The 22,092-nt window shown below is 56.1% G+C and overlaps 5 protein-coding genes across 5 annotated transcripts; 2 read left to right on the top strand and 3 right to left on the bottom strand.

The window, feature by feature from the left end:
• Positions 1–255: 255 nt before the first annotated feature.
• On the top strand, positions 256–1,455 carry BDP55DRAFT_728511 (ribonuclease H-like domain-containing protein; the record flags this gene model as incomplete). Its single annotated transcript, XM_060579446.1, has 1 exon — positions 256–1,455. The coding sequence occupies one exon, from the start codon at positions 256–258 to the stop codon at positions 1,453–1,455; it is 1,200 nt and encodes a 399-aa protein (XP_060429676.1).
• Positions 1,456–1,883: 428 nt separating this feature from the next.
• BDP55DRAFT_663410 (ribosomal protein L1p/L10e family protein) lies at positions 1,884–3,076 on the bottom strand. The gene is made up of 3 exons (XM_060574881.1): positions 2,844–3,076; positions 2,427–2,730; positions 1,884–2,364 (listed from the first exon to the last, which is right to left on the bottom strand). The coding sequence occupies exons 1-3, from the start codon at positions 2,928–2,930 to the stop codon at positions 2,102–2,104; spliced, it is 654 nt and encodes a 217-aa protein (XP_060429675.1). The 5' UTR covers positions 2,931–3,076; the 3' UTR covers positions 1,884–2,101.
• Positions 3,077–3,207: 131 nt separating this feature from the next.
• Positions 3,208–8,986, top strand: BDP55DRAFT_663409 (putative death-receptor fusion protein-domain-containing protein). The gene is made up of 5 exons (XM_060574880.1): positions 3,208–3,368; positions 3,435–3,685; positions 3,768–5,609; positions 5,669–5,899; positions 5,956–8,986. The coding sequence occupies exons 2-5, from the start codon at positions 3,591–3,593 to the stop codon at positions 8,636–8,638; spliced, it is 4,851 nt and encodes a 1,616-aa protein (XP_060429674.1). The 5' UTR covers positions 3,208–3,368; positions 3,435–3,590; the 3' UTR covers positions 8,639–8,986.
• Positions 8,987–9,013: 27 nt separating this feature from the next.
• On the bottom strand, positions 9,014–11,172 carry BDP55DRAFT_728508 (uncharacterized protein; the record flags this gene model as incomplete). Its single annotated transcript, XM_060579445.1, has 2 exons — positions 9,014–10,569; positions 10,629–11,172. 2 exons carry the CDS (start codon positions 11,170–11,172, stop codon positions 9,014–9,016), a joined length of 2,100 nt encoding a protein of 699 aa, XP_060429673.1.
• Positions 11,173–13,663: 2,491 nt separating this feature from the next.
• On the bottom strand, positions 13,664–17,955 carry BDP55DRAFT_552088 (PH domain-containing protein; the record flags this gene model as incomplete). The annotated part of the gene is made up of 2 exons (XM_060569171.1): positions 13,664–14,117; positions 14,180–17,955. The coding sequence occupies 2 exons, from the start codon at positions 17,953–17,955 to the stop codon at positions 13,664–13,666; spliced, it is 4,230 nt and encodes a 1,409-aa protein (XP_060429672.1).
• Between the last annotated feature and the right edge of the window lie 4,137 nt (positions 17,956–22,092).

The following is a 22,092-nucleotide window of genomic DNA, read 5'->3' as shown; positions in this document are numbered from 1 at the left end:
AGCTGTTGAAGCTCAATGCTCAGCTAACAAAGAATGTTGTGACAATTTGGCAGGTTCTGTCATGCTTTGTCCTTCTGGAAGCCACCACTAAGTTAGTGATTACCTGACGGAGAAGATTCGTAGGGTTTCATTGAACCTGCCCCCGCTCAGTTCCCCCGAGATAAAACGAAAGCTCCGAGCTCAGCTTTCTTAACTGCTGAAAGTATCACGCCCTTCCCTCTATCCTCAGCCCAGGGAGTTGATTGCAGCGCAACAATGGCCTGGCCGGAGATTGATCGCGTGGTGCTGCCCAACGGGCGAGAGATCACCGTTTGTCTACCTCACCAGATGGTTACCTGTGGAAAATGCTGTCTCGATTTTAGCTTCGACTGCGATGATGAGGACGAGGACGAGGATGACGAGGACGAGGATGACGAGGACGACGAACTCTTTGGCTACGACTTCAACTCTCACGTGCCTAGGGATGTCAGCTTCGACCAGGTTGCGAAGAGCCGATACGGCCGTCCTGAGCGAGTTGCTGCGGGCGGATCCCAGAGTCCATCAGCGTCCTTCCGGCCTACTTGGGCCGAAGACCTGGACGAAGACACCGATGATGATATGCTGCCCCTCGTCGACGGTACGCCACCCAGGGAGGTCAAGCGTTTCCTCATCGGCGCCTGTTTGCCCTCGAATAGCTTCACGAACAAGTCCGCCGCCGTCGCCGCCCCCGAAGCAACTCCGCAGCCCGCCCCCGTCCTCCAGCCGACGCCATCCGACCCTCTCTGCGAGAGAATGGAGTTCTCCGGCACCCTGTTCCCCACCAAATTCGGCCAGCGCAAGAAGAAGACGCCCCTCTCGCCCGAGGACCTCTTCCCTTCGGGCCGCTGCATGAGGCTCTCCCCCCCGGTCCTCCGCTTTATCAACCGCTACGACACCTCCGAGGCCCTAATCTACACCGACGGCGCCTGCTTCAACAACGGCAGCGCCGACGCCACCGCCCGCGGCGGCTCCGCCTTCATCTTCAAGCCTGTCTACGCAAACGACCAGAGTGGCCGCGTGGCTTTTAAGCTCGAGGACCAAGGGCCGGACGGCAAGACGTACCGCCACACGAGCAACCGCGCCGAGCTGCGCGCCGCCGTCGCGGCGCTGCGGTACAGGGCGTGGTCGGCGGAAGGGTTCAGGAGCATCGTCATCGCTACGGACTCGACGTACGTCGTCAACGGCGCCACGGACTGGGCGCGCGCGTGGGTGAGGAAGGGGTGGCGTCTCAGCAGCACCGGCAAGCCCGTCAAGAATCGGGACCTGTGGGAGGCACTTTTGCTCAACGTCGAGAGGCTCCACGACAAGGGCGTCAAGGTTCGTTTTTGGTGGATCCCGCGCAAGTTCAACCATGAGGCCGACAGGGCTGCCAAGGGTGCGGCCTCTATCCTCGCGCCAAAGATTGAGTTTGGCGACTTGATTGGGCATCGTGTTTGATTGAAATCCTGCGGCGATGCGCCCTTTCTCATTAACTTCTCTCTTCGACGACTTGACGATGAGCTCGCACTTCGGATTTATGGCAACGGTCTTCATCTTGGGCTGTTGCTTTTACCGCTGCGAGCGAACTGGCCGAAAATGGGGCTTGGCAACCCTGTGTATTTCAAGCACTCTTCATCATCACCATCAGGAAAACTTTTACCTTTCGAGCTTTTCCCTACCCTACACTCCGAGCGTTGTGTGTAAGGGAGGATTTTAGGGATTTCGACGGTTAGCTAGTTGGCAAGGAGTCCCTACTGTGTATACGAAATCACACATTGGGCACCCCATTTAGCAACCATGCCTAGACTGGGGCTTGGCAACCCCGTGTTAACAAGCACTATCTTATGATAGTCACGTTTCACTGATGCATATTGAGACATGTGTAATGGATTGGAAGAGGATGATTTTGTATTGAATGGCTCCTAATCCATGCGCAGAGCTTCCTATGAAAGGTCCTTGAACAAAGTTGTTCCCACCTTTGGGTATATCGTTACGCGAATAAGCACTTAAGCCATCGACATAACCAACCCGAGCAGTACTCGATACCTAGTGCAAGGGCGCCTCGCGAAGAAACACCGACACAAGTCCCAGAAGAGGGCTGCGCTTAGTAGAGGCGCTTGGGGGGAGACATGGAAGCCTTGATGGTCAAGCTTCCGACGTTCTGCCAGCCCTTCTTCAGCAGGGAGACGAGGTAGTTGATGGCCAACATGATGTTGGCAATCAGCTGCTCCTGGGTCATGCCGACGTTGCCGACGGCGACACCCATGCAGAGAACCTTCTTCAGCTGGAACTTGATGGTGGACTTGACCTCGGTGATCTTGCCAGAGAGATCGTCGGCGTGGGAGACGGGGGTGGGGAACTTGCCGGCTGCATTGAATGTTAGACAGGGCTACAAGATTTGATAAATGATTGAGTGGTGGTCAACATACCCTTGGACAGACCGGGACCCAAGAGACGGGGGATCTGCTTGATCAAGGTCTCGGAAGCGACAAAGGCGTCGTACTTGCGGGCGAGCTTCTTGATGAGCTTCTTGTTCTTGTTGAGCTTCTTCAAGTCGTCGGCGGACATGGCGTCGACACCGCCGTGCTTGGCACGATCGATATCGTGCTGGTCACCGAGAATGCAGATGCTCATGTTGGGGCGGGGGACGACCGGCAGGCGGACGGTGCCGGAGAAACGCTTGTCACGCTGGGGGTCATAGTTCTTGAGGCCGATCTGAAGCTCGACAGACTCCTGTGAGGGGTATTAGCTTTCTGGTTCTGATTCTGCTTCTACCTTCGGTCGCACGAATGATGCGCTCAAATGAAGGGGCCCTCAATTGAAGGGACTGGAGGGAGTGGACTGACAAGGAAGTTGCGCTTCTTGGTCTCGAGAGAGTACTCGAGCAGCTCAGAGACCTGAGTGCGGACGTTGGCAACCGTAATTTTCGACATCTTGGCGATATCTCCCAGTAATCTGGTGCTTACGGTAGATGTTGGATGATGATGGGGTTGAAGGGGAAAGAAGAGCAAGCGACAAGAATTTTGGCGGGGCGCCTCTTCTTTTTCACAATTAGGGCAGGGGAAAAGTTTGGCCACACCACCCGTGTGTGGGTGGGGTGATCCGTGCGCGCGACGTTCCAGAAGATGCAGGCGATTGGCTGAATGTCACTAGGGGGCGCGAGCAGCGCAAAAAAAAAAAAAAAAAAAAAAAAAGAGTGTCGGGACCCTGGCGCTTTGGTGCCCCCCGCGATGAGTCTTCGCCGGTGCGCCGAGTCAATGCTGTGAGCTGCTCGCTGAAAATTCGTGGTACCTACATTTTCCCCCGTGTCCAATACATCCAATAGGTAAATACCTTCACCGACGAAGCCTTCCCGAATCGGAGATTCTTATGTAAGATCCGGAGCCAACCAGAAATTTGGGTGCACTCAATTCCGTTACTTACACGCCGAGTTCTAGACGACAGACGAAAGGGAAAAGAAAAAAAAAAAAACACCCCCCCTGTTACTCACTCGGCCAGCACTCGTTCGCTTCGCCATTGCCCCTCGGTGCCCCTCATTCTACCTTACCTCACTCCCAGAGTCACTCGCCGGGTTCGCCAAGTATGAGATAGCGATGAAGCAGGATACCGTTCCCCAGTACGAGAGCTTCGTCAACCCGAGTGACCTGCTCAAATGGGTTGAAGAGCAGCCCGAGGAATCGTGGATTTCGTAAGACTTTTCTCCCCCCTTCATTACCCCTCCAAGATGTGGTCCACATGTAATAGCTCGTTAACATCAGTTGTGCCCGTAGCATCGCGCAAAATGTTTTTGACCACCTCCTCTCCCTGGCCGCTCAGCCAAAGGGAGTCTCGGGCAATGCGTGCGTGAAGCTCTGCGGATTTGTCGAGCAAAGCTCAAAGTCTGATAAGCAGGCCCTGCGACAATGGGCCTTCTCCAAAGAACCCAGCCTGGGCCTCTTCAACTTCTTCATCAAGTGGAATGAGACGGAGCAGCACCGGTCCATGAAGTTGGTCCTGGACCTGCTCCCTTCGCTCATTCGCCGCAACCCCGACCATGCCGTCTCCGAGCTGGTCAAGACGACCATCTTGGATACCCTCATTAATATCATCGGGCCGCAGTCCACCAAGCCTCTGGTCAAGTCGTCGCTCAAGGCCATGGACTACTTTGCCGGCAAGTCCGTCTTCAGCGTCGATGATATCGCGGCAAGCTATAGGCGGACGCAGCCCGAGTGCAGCTGGGCGTCAGATATTGCTCTGTGGGAGGACTTTTTCGGCCAGATGCTCGACTGGATGACTATGCACTACGTGTGTCCGACCACGGGCAAGTTTATCGTGACTATCTTCAGGGCACTGAGGCAGCAGTCGTTAAAGCCACTGCAAGCTGCAGGCGCCGAACAGTTCAGTGTCGAGACGTGGCTTCGCTGGGTACAGGCTGCCATTGCCAAGACGCCGTCTCTGCTCGAGGGCATCAAGACATATGTTTTCCTTCCGTTATTCAAGGATGACCGCAAGGACTCGGTCCAGATCCTGGAACAGATCAACAGCATGTGGTCTACCTCTGGCTCGGCCGTGGCTGAGTTGGATACTCTGGCCCAGCTGAACCTCGCCGTGCTCGAAGTCGGCAAAAAGGTAGGCATGGTCGAGGAGCCTGGTGCCATTTACAAAGAGGAGTCTTCCTCAGCAGTAGTCCTAGAAGAGGCGGTGCTCGAGAGAGTCTTGTCGCATCCTTCTCATGAGCTCCGCTCGCTGGCGCTATCCCTGATCGTCGCCTCCCCTTCGACAACGAGGCCTTACTCACCAGTGGCCCTCCGCCTGCTGCAAGCTCACCTCCCTACGTATTTTTCAGAGTCGGACGCAAAGTTCCGCATGGAACTGCTGAGCAAGCTCAAAGACATGTTCAAGCGCAGCAGAGGCGCAATTTTCATCCTGCACAAGAGCTTGGCCCGTCTCAAAGCCTTTGACGGCGCCGCCAAAGGTGCGCCAAAGGCCCCCAAGGCGCCGCCGAAGCAGGCGAACCACCGCACCAACATTCTGCTCTGGCCCGAGGACAAGCTGCGGGCGAGCTTGAAGCAGCACGAAGACTTCTTGGCGTGGTATATCGCCTTCTTGCGATCAGAGCTCATTCCCACGGCTTCTTTCCAGCGGCACTTTACCGCGCTGAGGGCCGTCGCCTTTATTCTCAAGCTCGAAGCCGATGCTGGCAAGACGTGGGAGACGGAGGAGGACGAGACTCTCTTCTTCAATCTGTTTGACGGAAAGTGGACGCGCGCGCTGCTTGACCTCATCATGGACCCCTTCGATGACGTTCGCGAGAACGGCACCTCCGTCCTCAAGAGCTTGTTCGCCGACAAGCGCTTCAAGTGTCTCGTCGGCACTCAGGGGGTCTCGCCGACTTTGGAAGAGTTCTTGTCAAGAGCCGAGGATATTGCGCGGAGAACGGCACGAGCCGATCACGCTGACGGCGTGGCTCGGACAAACGAGCTTCTGTTTAGATTCTACGACGGTAGGGAGGCGCAAATTGCGCATATTGCAAAGTTGATGGACCTTCTCGAGGGCAAGCTTGCCTTTGCAGAGGCCGATCTGGGCAATGCCGTTCTGGAGGCGCCGGTGCACGGCTACTTTGCTTCTCTCCGGTGGGTGCATCAAATACTGCGATTCGTTTGAAAGGAGTTGTGGACTGACCAAGACTTAGGTATATCTGGCAAGCTGCGGCTGACATGGACTTTTCGCCGTCCGAGATGGAGGCGATGACTACCCTACAGAACCGCATTGTCAAGTGCTGTCAACGCATCTGGGCTGCAGTCAGGGACATTCTGTGTGACGACTCACCCGAGGGCCACTTGCCTCAGGAGCTGGAAGACCTCGAGGGTCTCGACACCAAGGATCTGCTGAGCTACAGCTTCCGCGCTATCCACGAGTCCAGGTAAGAAATAGGAGAGTTTCTGCCACATTGTCTACCCCAGCTAACATTTCTACCAGCGCCCTGATGCGGGTTATGGTCCTGCCTCTCAAGTCCAAGGCCAAGGAGGGAACTCTGCGCCCCTCGACCGATCTCTTCACAACCGTCGGGTCCTTGACTTTTGATCAGCTATCAAGCCTCAGACACCGCGGTGCCTTCAACACAGTCTCGCTGTCGTTTGCAACCTGCTGCCAGCTGGTCAAGCACCTGGACGACCCTCAAGCCGGCCACGAGAACGGCGAAACCCTGCTCGACGTCTGGTACAGAGGAACCAAGGAATGCATCTTTTCCCAAGCATCCACCACTCGCCGCTCCGCCGGGATCCCCGCCATGATCACAGGCATCGTCTCCGCCAATGCGTCCCAGCCCTCCTTTGACGCCGTTATCGAGGAGCTCGTCGCCATCGCCCGCAAACCCGCCTTCAACTCCGAGTCGGACGGCTCCAAGCTGCCCCAGGTCCACGCCCTCAACTGCCTCAAGGACATGTTCAAGAGCTCCTTCATCACCCAGCTCGGCAAGTCGGCGCCGCACATCCCGCAGTGCCTCAACCTCGCCGCCGGCAGCCTCAAGTCCGAGGTCTGGGGCATCCGCAACTGCGGCCTCCTCTTCCTCCGCTCCCTTCTCGACAACCTCTTTGGCACAAACGAGAGTAAAGCCACCCTCGAGGCCGGCTGGGACGGCCGCACAACCCGCCTGCAGTACCACAAGTTCCCCATTCTGCCCTCGGTGCTCTTGAACCTCCTCCGCTCCGGCCGCGAGGTCATGAAGCCGACGACGCTCGGCAGCACCATCGCCGCCGAGTCCGTCTTCCCGGCCCTCGACATCATCCGCCGTGCCGGACCCCCTGATGCATCCCGCGACGAGCTGTACGGCCTCGTGGCGGGATACCTCGCCAGCCCCGTCTGGCACGTACGGGAGATGGCTGCCCGCGCGCTGTGTTCTTTCTTGTTGAAAGACGACGACTGGGTTCGCCTCGCCGAGGCCATCATCAACGACTCTCTCGCCGCGGCGCCCGCGAGCAGGAACAATCACATCCACGGCGGCCTGCTGACTGTCAAGGCAGTCTTTGAGCGGCTTGCTGATGTCTCGCCTCAAAGGCTGTCCTCTGGCCTCCCGCGCGTGCTCTCGATCCTCAGTGATCTCGAAACCAGCGCGTCCGACTCCTTTGCCTCCTGCCCAGACATCCGCGCCGCCTACCTGGAAGTCCAAAACCTCATCTCCCTCTTCACCCTCTCTCACCCCTCGTCATCACCATCGCAGACCGCTGCCTCCTCCACAATCTCACAACCCCCACAAAGCGCCCTCCTCCGCACCCAACTCGCCATCGCAGCAGTCCACGCCGCCCAAACCTGCCCCTCCCCCTCTACCTCCCTCCGCGAAACCCTTCTCTCAACAAGCACAATAAGCGTGGAGACAACAATCACAACCCTGGAAACCCTCGCCTCCGTCCATCACCCGCGCCTATCCCCCGAGCAAGCATCATCCTACGCCGCGCTCTACACAGACGTAGCCCGCTCCGCAACGCACCCAGACTCCTGCGCCGCGGCCCTCGTCAACCTAGCAGAGGTCCTCGACCTTATCCTGGCAGCCTCCCGTGATGCCAGCGAGCAGCAACAACAACTCTCTAACCTCCTCCCTGCCCCCGAGATCCTGACACAGCTCTGGCAAGACCTCCTCGCGCGAACAATAAACCCAAACCTCTCCAACGCAATCACCCGCGCCAGCGGACCCATCATGGCCTCCCTCGCCTCCCAATCCCTCATCGCCTCCCCATCCACCGCGCAATCCCTCCGCGGCTGGGGCAACCTAATGTCCTCGGCCCTCCACGACTCCCGCCCCTTTGACACCCGCATCGCCGCAGCAGCCTCCCTCGCCTCCTTCTTCTCCTCCTCCTCAACCACCCCAGCATCTTCAGGCAGAGACCAGCAACAGCACGACGACGCAGCGGCACCCCTCCTCCCCGCCCTCACAGCCCTCTACGACGCCCTCAACGACGACGACGACGAAGTCCGCGACCTCGCCTCCCTCTCCGCAAAACACATCCTCACCCGCCCCCTCGCGCCCATCGACGCCGCCTCGGCGCTGCTATCCCACATCTCCGCCACCTACCGCCACACCCCAGCCCTCCACGCGCTCCTCGCATCCCGTCTCACGGGCCAGGTCCAGCAGCAGCAGCAGCACGCCTCAGACGAGACCGACACCACCACCAGCAACAACACCTCCCAATGGACCACCACCACAGCAGACTCCCAACTCGCCTCCGCCCTCCGCTTCGACGACTCCCTCTTCGCAATCGAAGAACAAAACCTCTTCATCGACGAAGTCCGCGAATCGCAGCGCTGGGCCGCAGTCCTCCAAGACGTCTTTTCTTCCTCCTCCTCTTCCTCTGCCTCTTCACCTACCTTCTCCACGTCAACAGCCCACAAAGCCCTAACAACATGGACCTCCGCCGGCCTAGACGCCCTCCTCACCCTCACATCCCAACCCGACCACGTAGACGACGGACCCCTAGGCTGGACATCAGGCCCAGACGTCTACGCAGTCTGCGCGCGCGTCCTCCTCGCCGCGGCGGCGCTCGTCAACGTCGGCTCCATCAACGGCGACGACGGATCCGAGGCGCTCAAGGAAAAGTTGGTACAGTTGCGGAGCGTGGGCCAGCAGGGGAGACTTCATGGATTGTTGCTGGAGATGATGGATGCATGAATTCCGTAGATTTTTGTCATACATACGCATCAAGACGGGATGATGACGTGAAGGACAAGGAGCATGGCTTAGATGGGAGGGAAAAAGTCCAAGTTCGTTTAGATGCTTCGTGTACAAATGCTTTGGAAAAGGTACATGGAAAATAGACATGGAAAAAAGATAAAAAGTAAATAGAAAAGGCTATAAAAGGAAGGCTAAGACGCCCCGAACGCCGTTTGGATGCTCATCCGTCATCTCCGTCCCGCCTACAGAGATCTCTGTCTGCATCAAGCTGGGTATCCTGTCCTGCAGCCAACATCTCTCTCTCTCTCTCTCTCTCTCTCTCTCTCTCTCTCTCTCTCTCTCTCTGTCGTTGTCGTACGTTTTACACAGTCCCTAGTTGGACACGGTCTGAGCCACCTTTTCTCCGGGTACACTCAACGTCGAGTCCTGCCTCTTCATACCACCCATGCCGCCCATCTTGCCCATCTTAACCACCAGCATGGTATTCTGGCTCTGCAGCTGTCCCACCTGCTCCTTGAGAACGTCAATCTCCTTGAGCGCCATGTCCCGCTCCGCCTTGACGCGATTGAGCTCTAGGGCCAGATTTCCCTTCTCTTCCTTCTCGGCCTGCTTCCGCCGCTTCTCCTCCGCCTTGCGCTGCTCCTGCTCGCGGCGCTGCTCGAGACGCTGCATATCGCGCTTGTACTTGTCCTCCTGCTTGGCCATCTCCTTGTCATGCTTCTCGCGGAGCTTGACCAGGTTGGCAGCCTCCTTTTGCGAGTCTTGGTCACGCTTGCTAGACATGCGCTCATGCATCTTGTTGATCTTGTCTTGCATCTTTTGCCGCCGCTCCTGGAGTTTCCTCAGCTCCCTCTCGTGGTGTGACGACGTCTTGCCCCCTTGGAGGGACGCGCCGCCGCCGGAGCCGGACGAGTGGAGCGACATGCTGTCGGGCTGTGTGACCTCTGGTGGCGTGACGGGCTCACCCTCATCTGTCTTCTCGACTGCCGAAGCGAAGCTTCGGATGGACGATATGTCGCTTTCAGCCGACTCATCCTCGTCTTCCTCGGCTATCGAGCCGTTAGTGCTCGGTGCAGTGAAAATTCCGGGGAGTGCGTAGCCATCTGGTAGGCGACTAGCAACAACGGAACTGGCCATTCCGAAAGCGCCGGAGATGATGCCGTACAGGCCGTTACTACTCGGGACAGAATTATCCTGCACCTGTGCCGACTCTTCGGGCAATAGGTTCGATGTTGGTTGCTTGGCCACCTCCATGGGAGAAGCGACCTTTTCGCTCTCGGCCTGCTTAGCGCCTTGCTTCGTCTCCTCCTGCTCGGTATCCGAAGTTGAAAATTCGTCTGCGGTCTTCGCAGTCATCCACTTGAGGAACTTGCCCGCGTCTCCAATGATGCCGGCCGGTGTACCTCGGTCAATCAAGAATCGGGGCACATTGCCGCCGGGATCACTACGTGTAACCATAAGCCACTCGACTGACGTCGTCGCGTCCTCCTCGACGCCTTCACCGGTATGCCCGGCGTCGTCTCTGGCCGGTGCACTGTCGACAGATGCGCCTCGGTGACGGCCGTCTGCATCTGCCGCCTTCTTCGCTGCCCGTAGAACAGCCTCCTTGCCCATAGACTCAGCTACAGCCTGTCGTTCTTTGGCGCCTTCCTGGCTGAGATCGATCGACGATCGCGCTCGCGTGATGGCAGCCGGCTTATCGGACGGGATCTCGCGAATGATTTCGACCGACTCGTATTGACCTCGAATGTAGCCTGGCCGCTCGGGGCACTCGGGATGAACACATGGTTTCGACACAATCATGTAGGTGCGGAGCGGCCGCCTACCACCCTCTTGCGGGGCGCCGCCGGAAAAGTCGGAACTCAACAGTAGCGTCACAAAGTCTCTCGGAGCCGTCGGGCCTGGGAACTGCGCCGATAACTGGAACACTGGGCAGATGTTGTCAGTATTTGGTGCAAGAGGCTCAAGTGGGATTATCCAAACTCACCTTCCATTTTTCCGGAGCCTTCCACAACTTCGTGTGCCGCCCGCTTCTCTGCTCCAATGCCGCGGATGGCGCCGGCGCCGGGCCCGCTCTGCACCTTCATGGACTCGGCAAACTCTCTCTCGAGGCCCAGCTTCCACTTGTCAAAAGTCAAACCATCGTGAACACTGCGCCGAGCGAACCAGCTGCCCTTGCCGTCCTTGGCGGCAAGCTTATATACGTTGATCGCTAGCGGGTTATCCTTGGCATTGACCTTGACCTCTTTCCACTCTTTGGACAGGTCCTGCGACAACTTCAGCGCAGCACCGGTTTGGCGCTGGGAGAGAGAGCGGTTGATGTCGGCGACAGGTATCGGGGGACCGGTGTGGGAGCGGGAGCGGCCGTGGGAAGCAGTGGCCTGCGTGACAGCGGCGGGGACAGGAAGGGAGTCAATGACAGTTTGGGCGTTGGCGAATACGTCGGTCATGAACTCTTTTGGGTCCTCCTCGGCGACAGATTCCCACTTGATGGGCGCGAGGCCTTTGAAGGGCTCGTGGTGCGGTGCCATTGTGTCCAAGGGTGGCGGTTGGCGTTGAAGGCGAAATGGAATGTGTCGTGTTTAAGAAGATGTCATAGCCCAGGTCGTCCGACGAAACCGAGTAGTGTAGACACTGGGCTGGCGGTGCCTGTGAAGGGGGGGGGGATACGGACGGAACTTTTCAAGTGTCAAAAGGTAGCGAGGTTAGTGTAGTGTAGATTTGTCGTCGGGGTCCGGTCGCGACCGAGGCGTTGGCAAAGGGGAGTGTTCGTGGGGGAGCAAGGTAGATGCTGTTTAGTGGTCTGCGGATGAATGTGATGATAAGTGGTCGATTACTGTGCGGAAATGGAGACGAAATAAAGCTTTGAGTGAGCTGCAAATAGTGCCCCACGTGTGGCTTAAGAGTACAGAGTCGAGGAGGGAAGACGGCAGGCTTGGAAGAGGATAAGGTGCTGCGTAAGCCACAGTACCTGGGAATTGCTGGAGTAAAGTTGCATGTACGAAGTACGGAGTATGTATGGAGTACAGAGTATGGAGTACGGATAGCGTCAACGGGATGGGATCACCGATCATGGGCTTGTGCGGCACGGGATGGACAAGTTTGGTTTGGAGTCTTGGAGGGGCTTTGACGTCTCTGGCCGACCCGAGCGGACCTGATGCTCCCGTCCTCTCTCATTTTCTCAGCTAAGGTGAGGTAAGGTACTTTACGGTTGACCATGTTCCATCATATGTTCAATGCGTCCTTCCTTGTCCTCTACTGTGTAGTGTACTTCCCGTCCTTCCATGTGTGGTACTGATCCGGTGCAACACTCCTTCCGTGTCCTTGGGAAGGGGCATCAACAGATACGTATCTCATCTCTGCCTCGGATTCTGCCCCAATGACGAAGTAAGACATCCAATGCCTACATGGGAAGGGCCGGCCAGGTAGGTCCTGCTCTTAGCTGTTCGCTCTTGCTCTGTTTGCTTTGCTTTCCCCCTTCACCGCGCTTCCTCGCATTGGCTTGACCCTGGCGCTGACGTCATCCCCTCGTCAATGTATGTACGAACAGTACGAGAAGGTGCGGTGCGGTGGTGCGGTGGGTGCCCAGGTCCCCTCCCTCAATGAGAATGGAAGGTGGGGAGGCCTTTTTCCCCGTCCCCCCTTCCCCCCGTCCATCTCGACGTCACAATTGGTGGTCTGTCTCCCAGAAAGAGCATCGAGTGGATCCTGCCGCGCTAGAGATTGTCTAGAATCCGCGTATTCTGGGCTCGACCTCCGTGCCCTCGGATTCCTCTCATTCGACCCTCGCAAAAGCCGTGACGATGGAGCGACCACCGCCCAGGCCCTGGAACCATTGTAACGAGGGGAAAGTCCTTCCATGCGGCTCCTTTCCCCCTTTTCCTGACCCAGTATTTTGCATTTTTTTCTTCTTTTTTTCTTTTTTTTTTTCTTAGGGGACAGATTGTCAGTTATCGAGGGGAAGGTGGGGTTGAGTAGGGAAGGGCAGCGGATCAGAGACCTCGTTCTGGAACTTCTGACCAGAGGCCCTTACGTCGTCCAAGGCCGCCCCCGCCGCCTCCTCCACGAGCCACACTGTTGAATGCGGGCTTCGAGGGGAAATGTGGCACATCAGGTTTCCTTGCTTTCTTTCGCCCTACCCGTAAGGCAACGCCCAGGTTGTTTTCAAACGGTTTACAAGGATTATAGGCGACACGTGAGGTTCTTTCTCCCTTGCCAGAGAACCTTGACGGAGAACCTTGCCGAAGCAGAAAAGTGATTTGGGGGTGAATACGTGATACCAAAGCCCTGTTTAACTCTTGTCTGTATCGACGTCAACCTCATTCACATCGTCATGATCTACCCCAAGGTGCTAAGGTAGGGAGGGCGTCACAGCATACAGCCTAAACGCCAAAGTACACACAATTAGCTGCACCCATAATACCAACAGGCAAGGCCGAGATTCCCGAGACAGGAGCATGACCTCAGAGTCTCCGGACCCGGCTCTCACATCGGCCGACTCTGTCTTTGTTTGACCCTAGTACTAGCCTACTAAACAGTTTGACCGAACTTCCCGGTGAAAAAGGTTATCGTCGATCTACGATCGCAGCCTTTTCGTCTCGATTTGAAGTTGTAAGATGAGAGGAACTAGACATTGACTTATATCGATCATGATACAGCATTGGCCTTTATATTCTGCTTCATTGTGTAATCTGCAAACGATATCCGTCCGCCTCAATCGCTGGTGTTGCAATAAAAGTAAATCAGTCGCTTCTGTGCCATCTACTCTACATTTAAATCCGTTTTGAGAATGAGGCATCAGTCGTAACAAAACATCATCTCATCAGCCCCAAACCAGTCATAAAATAAGTAAATCATCAAGCGGACACAAAGTTGAAAGCAAGAAAAAAAAGTCATCATCCAAGGTCTTCAAATATTATCCTCAAAAAAAAAACCCCGGAACAATAGACTGTAAGCTCTACAAGCCTCCATGTGCTCTCTAAACCCACGGCAACGCAACACAAAGGAGACCAACAAACTCTTCTACAACCCCGCCAAAGAGCTTCGCTCGCTCATTAACGACTGGTGATCCAACTTACAGCTCCCACAATATGTATCGTACCACTCCCGCAGCGCCTCCTTCTTGCCCGCGTCCATATTCGACGTCAAGACCTTTTGGCTGCCACTGCCACCGCTGCCACGCTTGCTCTTAGAAGCGGCGGATCCGTCCTCCTCCAACACCGTCTTGAGCTTCTCGCAACGCATTGTCTCGTCCGAGAGCCAGTTCTCCCACTCTGACTGCACCATCTCCCGCTCGATACTGTTGACGATGCGCATCGCGACGAGAAGGTCGTGTCGGTACGATCCGAGACGCTGTCGAGTCCGGCGCAGCCGACGCGCGGTCGCTCGGCTCGTCGCTGATGACAGCGTCGAACCGGCGTCTTCGTAGGGGCTATCCAGGTCGGTGGCGTTGGCAACAAGTTGGAATGTAGTGAAGCTATGATAAGAAATTAGCCATCGTGTGTCTAGACTCCAAACCGCCAGTGAAGGTTCACTTACCACGCACTGTTAATGGGCCAACTGTTGTTGTGGCCGACCGCACCCGTTGCCTCGCCCAGATCCGCCATATAGATGGCCTTGCTCATCATCACGTTCGGGCCAACACCGACCCGGGTCATAAACTTGGCTGCTCGCCTCTCCGTCCACCAGGTCGAGCTTTCCTTGGAGGTCAAGGCAATGTTGGTGAATGCGCTTACGGCCAGGACGAGAAGGATGAGTCTATGAGCCGTGACCACGCTGAAGAACGTCTTCACCACGGCGATGGCCCACATGATGAGCGATGTTACCGCACTCTCACCAAAGGAACGCAGCGTTTCCAGCAGCATGGCTGTCAGTGTCCGCGGCTTGATGAGCTGCTTCTTTGACGCGGCTGCATCGGCCGGAGAAAAGACGACAACTTGCGTCTGCTGCCCAATGTTTCCATACACCTGGATTGCTCTCTTCGTCCGGCTGTGTGGGCCGAGCTTGCGCACCTGGTCCGTCGCAACGTCGGCGAGCTCTTCCGCATCGCCCTCAGCATCGTTCAAGGCCTGCCGCTCTACCAAGTTCTTTGAAAATGTCGGTATCTTGGACCACTCCACCTTTGTGTAGATGGCCAATTTACACTTCGACTTGGCCACGTGGGTGATGACAACCTTGGTCACCAACTTGAAGTCTTGAGAATGGGGGAGATGCCACGCCGTCTTGATGTGTGTCACAACATACGTGACGTGTTCCTGGAAGACGTCCATGGTCTGGTAGTCGACAACGTCAACAGTCTTGGGTCGACCGATCATATCCTTGTAGTCGAATTTGAACTGGAACTCACGCCTCATCCGGCCATGGTCTGCCAGGGCCCAGGGCCCTTGGGCAATCTGTTGAGCTCTCCGCTCAAAGTAAAGCTTGGGAAAGACAAAGCTCTTGTCTCCAAAGAGCACATGGAAGCAGGCCTTGGCGCTGATCTCAAAGTGTCGCTCTGCGACCATTCTCTGCATGTCTTCGGGTTCAAAGATCACAGGATGAGCCGGCACCTGCACTTTGGGGGTCTGCCTCGAACCAGGTCCTGCTAAGCGAAGTCTAGGTCCAAACTGGCTCTGGCGCCTGGCTGGGCGTCCAGAATGCGTACCATCATCGAACGGCGTATTTGATGAGACCTCTTCCCAGCTTTCAATGCTTGGGCTACGCTTGCTGTAGTCCTCGTACTCCAGATTGATCAGTGCCCGGATGAGCTCCGGCAACTCCATCGGCTCCTCAGATTGCAGGTCGTCAATGAGAAGGTTCATTCTTGCGTGCAGGAGCTGAAGGTTGTCTAGGAAAATCTTGATGGTGATTCTAGTGTAACCCGTCTCATTGCCATCCTCTCCGAGATGAAGGAAAATGAAGTCACATTCCTTACCGGGCGCAGCTGTGACCTCGGCTATTATGTCGAGACTGATGGCATAGGCGACTACGAGGCCCATTTGTTGTCCGTAAAAATACATGTTGTCTGGAGTGATATAGATACGGCCGTTGCCTGCCAGTCCTTGTCCGTGGGAAGGCGAGTCCTTGCCTGTTGAGCTTGACCAAGCAGCGCGGAAGACGAGAACAAGCTTCTCGTCTAGGGGAGCATTGGGGAACAGGATCCGGAATTGGAGGTGCTGAATTCTCAGCTCTGGAGGGTATCCCGGAACAAAGGTTTCCACAGGCTGCCTGAACGGCGTGTGGGCTTGACTGGGTTTTGCGTCGACACTGACAGTCTTCCTGTGCCCGGTAGTAGGGGTCGGAGGCTTCTCTTCGCCAGGCTTGCCCACCTCTCGGACTACTATTCCGAAGGGGTTCTCTTCGAGCAGGCCGGGAGTACGAGGAAGGCCTGGACCTGAACCGTATACTGTGCTCCAAGGACTACTTCCCCAGTAGTTGGCGAGAACAGAAGTAGGCATGTGGCTCGTGGTGTCTGATCCTATACTTCTGTCGACGGACAGCATCACAGCCATTCGGCTGAGGTTTGTTGCCGCAGGTGGTCTTGCCAGCGTCAGAGGGGCCAAAGTTCCTTGTACCGGATCCAGAGCAGGTAATCTTGAAGTGGAAGAGTTCTTCGACCCAGCTTGTGGGGGGGAAGGGTATCCGGGAAGGTGGCCGTGGCTTGCTATCAAGCCCGCGATGCCGCCAGCGCCGGGGGCTCCGCCAGCAGCCACCGCAGCTTCGGCACCCGCACCAAAGGTCGCTTTTCGGTGAAGATCTAGCTTCTGGATGATCCTCGCTGCGTGGTCGCGATTGCTTTCTCCCTCCTCGCGCACCATCTCTCGGCCCAGGTCACGCCCAAGGGCAGTGATAGACCGACGCGGCGCACCTGCGTTCACATCGAAGCTGGCACGACCTGCCATGCTGCCGTCCGAGCCAGGAACCGGAAGAGTGCCAGCCCGGTCAAAGCTACCGGAGGGCTCCTCGCCAGCCACAACGGCGTCCAGAGACCTTGCTGAAAATTCGGGAAGCGGTGGCGGCGTGATAGAGAAGGCGGGATCGGCACCGGCGGGAGAGGAGGCGCTGTCTCTGTCCATGCTGGCTTCAAATGCTCTCTTCTTGGCCACCTCGAAGACTTCCAGCCACTCAGTCAGCTGGTTTTGGGTCTCGGCCTGAAGAACCAAGGTCTGGCTTTTTGTCTTGACTTCGAAACAGAATCTGCGATCCTCGGCAACAGCAGGCTTGGCATTGCACAAAAGGACGCCAATCTCATCGCCTTGCAGTACACCCTGGGGCCCATTGATCAACCAGCCAAAGATTCCCTCCCGGCAATAGTACCAACGACGGACCCAGTTTGATCTGGCCGGCTTTCCGTAAAGGGTTTTGAGGAAGAGCCAGCCCTGCTTCTCCGATACAACAGCAGAGCTTTCTTGTGGCTGGACGCTCACCGGACCTCTGGACCCTAGGTACTGGACCGTCGACGCACTGTAATCCTCCAACTCCCGGGATGGCTTGAACGCTGCCAGGGTACTTTCGCCAATATCGCGGCGCGCAATCTGCAGTTCCCTCTTAAATACAAATTCTGTGGTTTCCATCTCTCGCGACCAGCCACGGATGCGATCCATCTCGGAACCCCACTTTGTCGATACAGCAGCGGCGTCGCGCGACCGCTTCATTTCCTTCCAAAAATCGGAGCTGACACGCACAAGCAACTTGTCCAGACTAAAGCGGATCTGTGGTGCAAGCTGGCAGAAGTCCATGGAGACCTTGAGATATGCCTTGCGGGTCTCGTACACAGCGAACGCTTCCTCTCTGATAGCAGACGGCTCCTTTGTCTTGGACTGGCTCATGTACCGAGCCATAGCTTGATCGAAGTTTCTCTGTGTGTGGTCCAGCACCCTCCTGACTTCCTTGAAAGAGCGCAGGTCGGCGGCGACGAAGGATCGGATGGGGTCGACGGATATGGTGTCCATCTTCCGTACCGTCGACATAATCTGAGTCCACCATTCCTTTGAGCCGTCGCTTATCCGGCGCAGAGCGAGGAGGGTGTAGTCGTGATCGACGATGGCATCGGCGGTTGCAGCGGGTGGGAAAATCTTGGACAGGTAGGTATTGACGCTTTCTTCGAGGGCTAATATGTCACGGGTGACGCGAGACGTGGATCTGACGTAGTCGTCGAGCCATTTCTCGACATTGTCGATATGTTCTCCAAAGTGCTGCGCAGTGGAACGGAAGGTGGGAGAGTCGAGAGATGCCTCGTTCAGGCCGACGGGAATCGCAGGGCTCGTTTGTTTTTGCGTAGTCGTTGTTGTTGCGGCAGCAGCAGCCAAGGCGACAGAGGCCGCGGGCTCAGCCATCGTAGGTAAGAATCGACGGTGTCGTCGTCGGGACGACTAGGGAGTCGTTCGTTCGGTCGGTCGGTCAAAGGGATATCATTTGTGTTTATGATGGGCGCTATGCATGCTCTACAGGTCTGGATGATAGGATATCTTATGTATCGGAGCGGAAGAATGCTGTGTTGCGGATGGAAGTTGTAATGACGTCGGCGAAAGCCGCAATTGGGGAGAGCCACGGGTACAACTTTTGGGAGGTGTGCTGTCAATGTCAAGCCTCGCCTCGTTGTTTGGAGAATAGGCTGAAGCCCGGCGGTGGGGGAGCCAATGAAACCATTTTCGCTTCGAGCTTTAGCGTCCGCGTTTACTGAGCGCTCCACTGCAAATTCGGCCGAGACCACCCCACGACTCACTGAAGCCACCCGCTGGCGAGATTACCTCAGGCGGGGGATGCTTACGGGGCCTGACAAGCAGTGACAAGTTACTTGAAGGAACGGGAAGGCACTTAAGCTCAGCCCAATTTTCCTTTTACGGACAAGACATGGCCCAAGCTCCCCTACTCCTTCCCCTTCAGTGTTCCATGCCATTAACGATCCCTTCCTTCCATTCTGTGCTTCTCCAAACTGGAAGTTGGAGACAGACCTCAACTCAACTCAACTCAACCTTTGGCGTTCCATTTTCCCCTCCACTCTCCTGCTAAAGTATTTTCTCCATCCTCGTACGAATGAACAAGCTTCAAACATGGTTTGCGCCCTCCAAAGTCTCAATGCGATGCGTCTTGCATTGGCCGAAGAAGAACAAAGCCTTTCCGGAAGTCGGCATCAGCCATGGCAACATCAAACATCGCCTGGCACCTAACGAACTTATTGTTCTGTTCATTCCTTGAAGGTCACTTGGCATACAGAAGCTGAAGCAGTCTTCATACGCCCGTCCGCCTTGATCAGAGCCCGGCAGACACACGACTCAGGTCTAGCTCATGCTCGAATCGAGAAGTAGACAACTTTTCCCTGATCGACAGGCTCATGCTTGTGTAAGGTGTCGTCGGTAACCTGCACTCGCTCAACGTCTGCCGCCCATCACGCTTGCAACCACACCAATCCCCCGGATTATCTGTCGTGAACTTGAACCATCCGGAGTAGAACTTATCTATTTGCCGTCAACATCGAGTCATGGAGACGAGGACGCGACATGTCAATAACTGTCGTCACATATCTGACAAGGAGACAGCTACTTCGCAAAGCTCAACAAACCTAACCGGGCCTCAGCATAGCTTGCCGTGCAAACCGCACACGCATCTGCCCCCGTCAAACTTACTCGAGCTTCTCTGTTCGAAACACGGGGCTATCACGACTGGCCGGGACGTCGTCGTTACTACGACACGCATCCACGACAGAATTCCAATCCCTATCCCTATCCTAACCTGGCATCCCAGACGCTGGTTCGTTTCTGCAACGGGCTCGACTGAGTGGGCTTTTTGGTGAAACATTGTTCCATCATCGACGGGTGGGAGGAAACAACCATAATGGCATCATGTTGGCCACAAACGGTATGGATTGTCCCGCCGCCCACACTGGCAACACTGATCCATCTTGGAGCCGCGTGGCTGTCGAGTGTCGACTACCTGCGGGCTGGACTGTTGGTGTCCTGTGCCCTTTGTGGAGGTGGAGGGTCAGGTCAATGCTAAAATCTCGGTCATGAGCGAGTCAACGTTGCCGTTTTTTTTTTTTGCCCTCCCGCGGGCAGCACAGCCCCTCAGCCCCTCCCGTGTGGCATTTTTCATGCACCACTGGTGCCCGCTGTCCACTGACAAGCAGTCGGCTTGAAGCGATCAGCGGGTCTTCTGCATTGGTAGCAGCACATTTCAGCTGCTCAAGGGGTGCAACGTACCCAACCACGGGGCCCCCGTATTCGGTCTCTCATCAGGAACTGTGTAATAGGTCCCCTGAGTTGTGCGTCTAACTAGGTGCTAACAGTCTTGCACATCACTCCGTGCAGTAACTCACTCACATGCTCCTTCTCCTGGTCTTGCCGGGAACCTCGCGTTCCCCACGTTGCAGTGGCATTTTCAACGGTTTCGTCAACTCAACCTCTCGCTCCACCCTCCTTCACCAGCCTCCGGACGCCTGCGCCACACGCGGATCTCCCAGGGTGGGGGGCACTCGCCGCACAGTTTCTTCCCCGGCCGGCAGTCCCTGTTCTTTTTTTGGATACTCGCTTTTTCGGAACCTCGAGATCTGGGGAAACCCTATAGAGGACGATCGTCGGTTTTCGGGGTCGCCATTTTCCCACCTCACTCCATGAGACAACTACGCAATCGACTTGCTTTCGCGTTAACGTACGAATACGCATTCATGTCTTGTTTGCCAACACACCAACTCTCGGTGGTACTCGAGCAAACTGCGGCAGCCTTCGATATTCATCCTCCACTTGGGCACGGGCACGATAGCTGGTGGCGACTATTGGTACGATCCCCGTTGGCTTCAAGACCAGGCATGCCTTGCGTAGGAATCCTGTCCAAAACGAACCGTCCCGCTCACCTTGGGCACTGCGCTCAAGGCTCAAGCTTGTCGTGCTATTTCGGACCCAGCCTGAGTCACTAGACAGATCCACGTATCTTTGCCAGATTTTCGCAAGAGCCAATGTCCTTTCACAGGCGTCCGACAACAAATAACGCATTGGAGATCACCATGAATTTGGGCAACAGTCTGCACTGGAAACGAATAGCAGAGCAAAGATGCCTTCCTGCAGGAGCTTGATACCTCTTAATATTCGACTTGTTTTCCCGGGCTCCGTCAAAGCCATAGGATCTCCTCCCGCACAACCGTGCGGCAAAGCAAGATTTGCGGGTCGCGGGCCCAGTCACTGGGGTAGGGTTCTGCCGCGGAGTGTGGCGACACCAGAAACGATACAGCCTGTGAAGCTTGGCTTGGTGCTACCTTGAAAGAATATTCCGGGTCCGAAACCCCTTTCTCCCAGGAGACGGGATACTGAGGTGCTCTGTATGGTCTGCCATAGCCTTGACAAAGGCAAGCCTCTTACTCACCGATGGGAAACTCCATGTGACTCAGGTCAAGTGATAGTAGTAGTGGTCACGAGCTCTGACGGCCAACGGGCACTGGCTGCTGTCAAAGCCAGCCACCCGAGGTGCGGCAAATAACGGCGGAGCCGCCTGCTTCGACAACAGGCGAAGGCCGCGGGGGCCAAAAATAGGTAGTCAGCAGACCTATCCGTACCTACAACTTGCCGCGACGGCACAAGAGCCGACTTCTGCCGAGTTTGCTGCGAGGGGGACTCCACCACGTCCGCTCGTTCGACTCCACGATGACCCGTTTGTTGCCTTCTGCCGCGTCTATGACCGGACAGCCGCCGCACTCTCACTGCTCTCAGACTCCCAAGCGAGCATTCACATCCGTCTAGGGCACCATTACCAACCCACACTGTCTCCCTGCGATGCCGACACCGGGTCGCAGAGCAGCCAGCTTCCGCCCGGATGGGATAGTGGAATTTGGCAGGGAACTTGGAATTACGCGTTCGGATCTGTTTGCAAACGAGTCCATTTTGCCACAATACCAATATGTCATGGTTGACGATATGGTACCAAGGATATCTGCTTGCTTTCTGGACATGTTTCTGGGCGATGCCCCCTTGTTTGAGTCAACAGCAACCGGTTCGGCATTTTGGTAACTCGATTGGACGGCAGACTGATTGTGACAGATCTCAATCCACTTCTGGAGAGGTTCGAGAACGGTTGTTTCTGCAGCCGAGCACCCACGAACGGGGCAAGGTCTTTCCCAATCTGGCAATCTTGGTATGTAACCTCTCCTGATGACCATGACCTTGCTCATCCGCCTGTCCCCTGGCCTGGCGCCAAAGTCGTTGCGCCATTAACGCGGCCATTATTGCTCATTGAGCTTTCTCTGCGTCCTTCAGGAGTCAAGGGGAAGTTCCTAGGAGCGTTTTGACTCCAACCGTCTCCCCTCACGATGGATCTCTAGAGCATTTAGCTCATGATTGGTTTAATATCAAGCCAGAAATTCAGTATTTTTGCCAATCATGATGAAGTCGCTCGGCCTTTTTCCGCCCAGGCCCACATAGTCCAAATCTGGCCGTCAGCTCAACAGCCAATGAGGCACCAGAAGCCAGCTTTTTCCCAACCACACC

Source organism: Colletotrichum godetiae, assembly GCF_030913485.1.
Source record: "Colletotrichum godetiae strain CBS 193.32 chromosome Unknown BDP55scaffold_20, whole genome shotgun sequence".
NCBI classification, from domain to species: Eukaryota; Fungi; Ascomycota; class Sordariomycetes; order Glomerellales; family Glomerellaceae; genus Colletotrichum; species Colletotrichum godetiae.
Note: the sequence above shows the minus strand (reverse complement) of the source record. Positions and strands in the feature narration are given on the sequence as shown.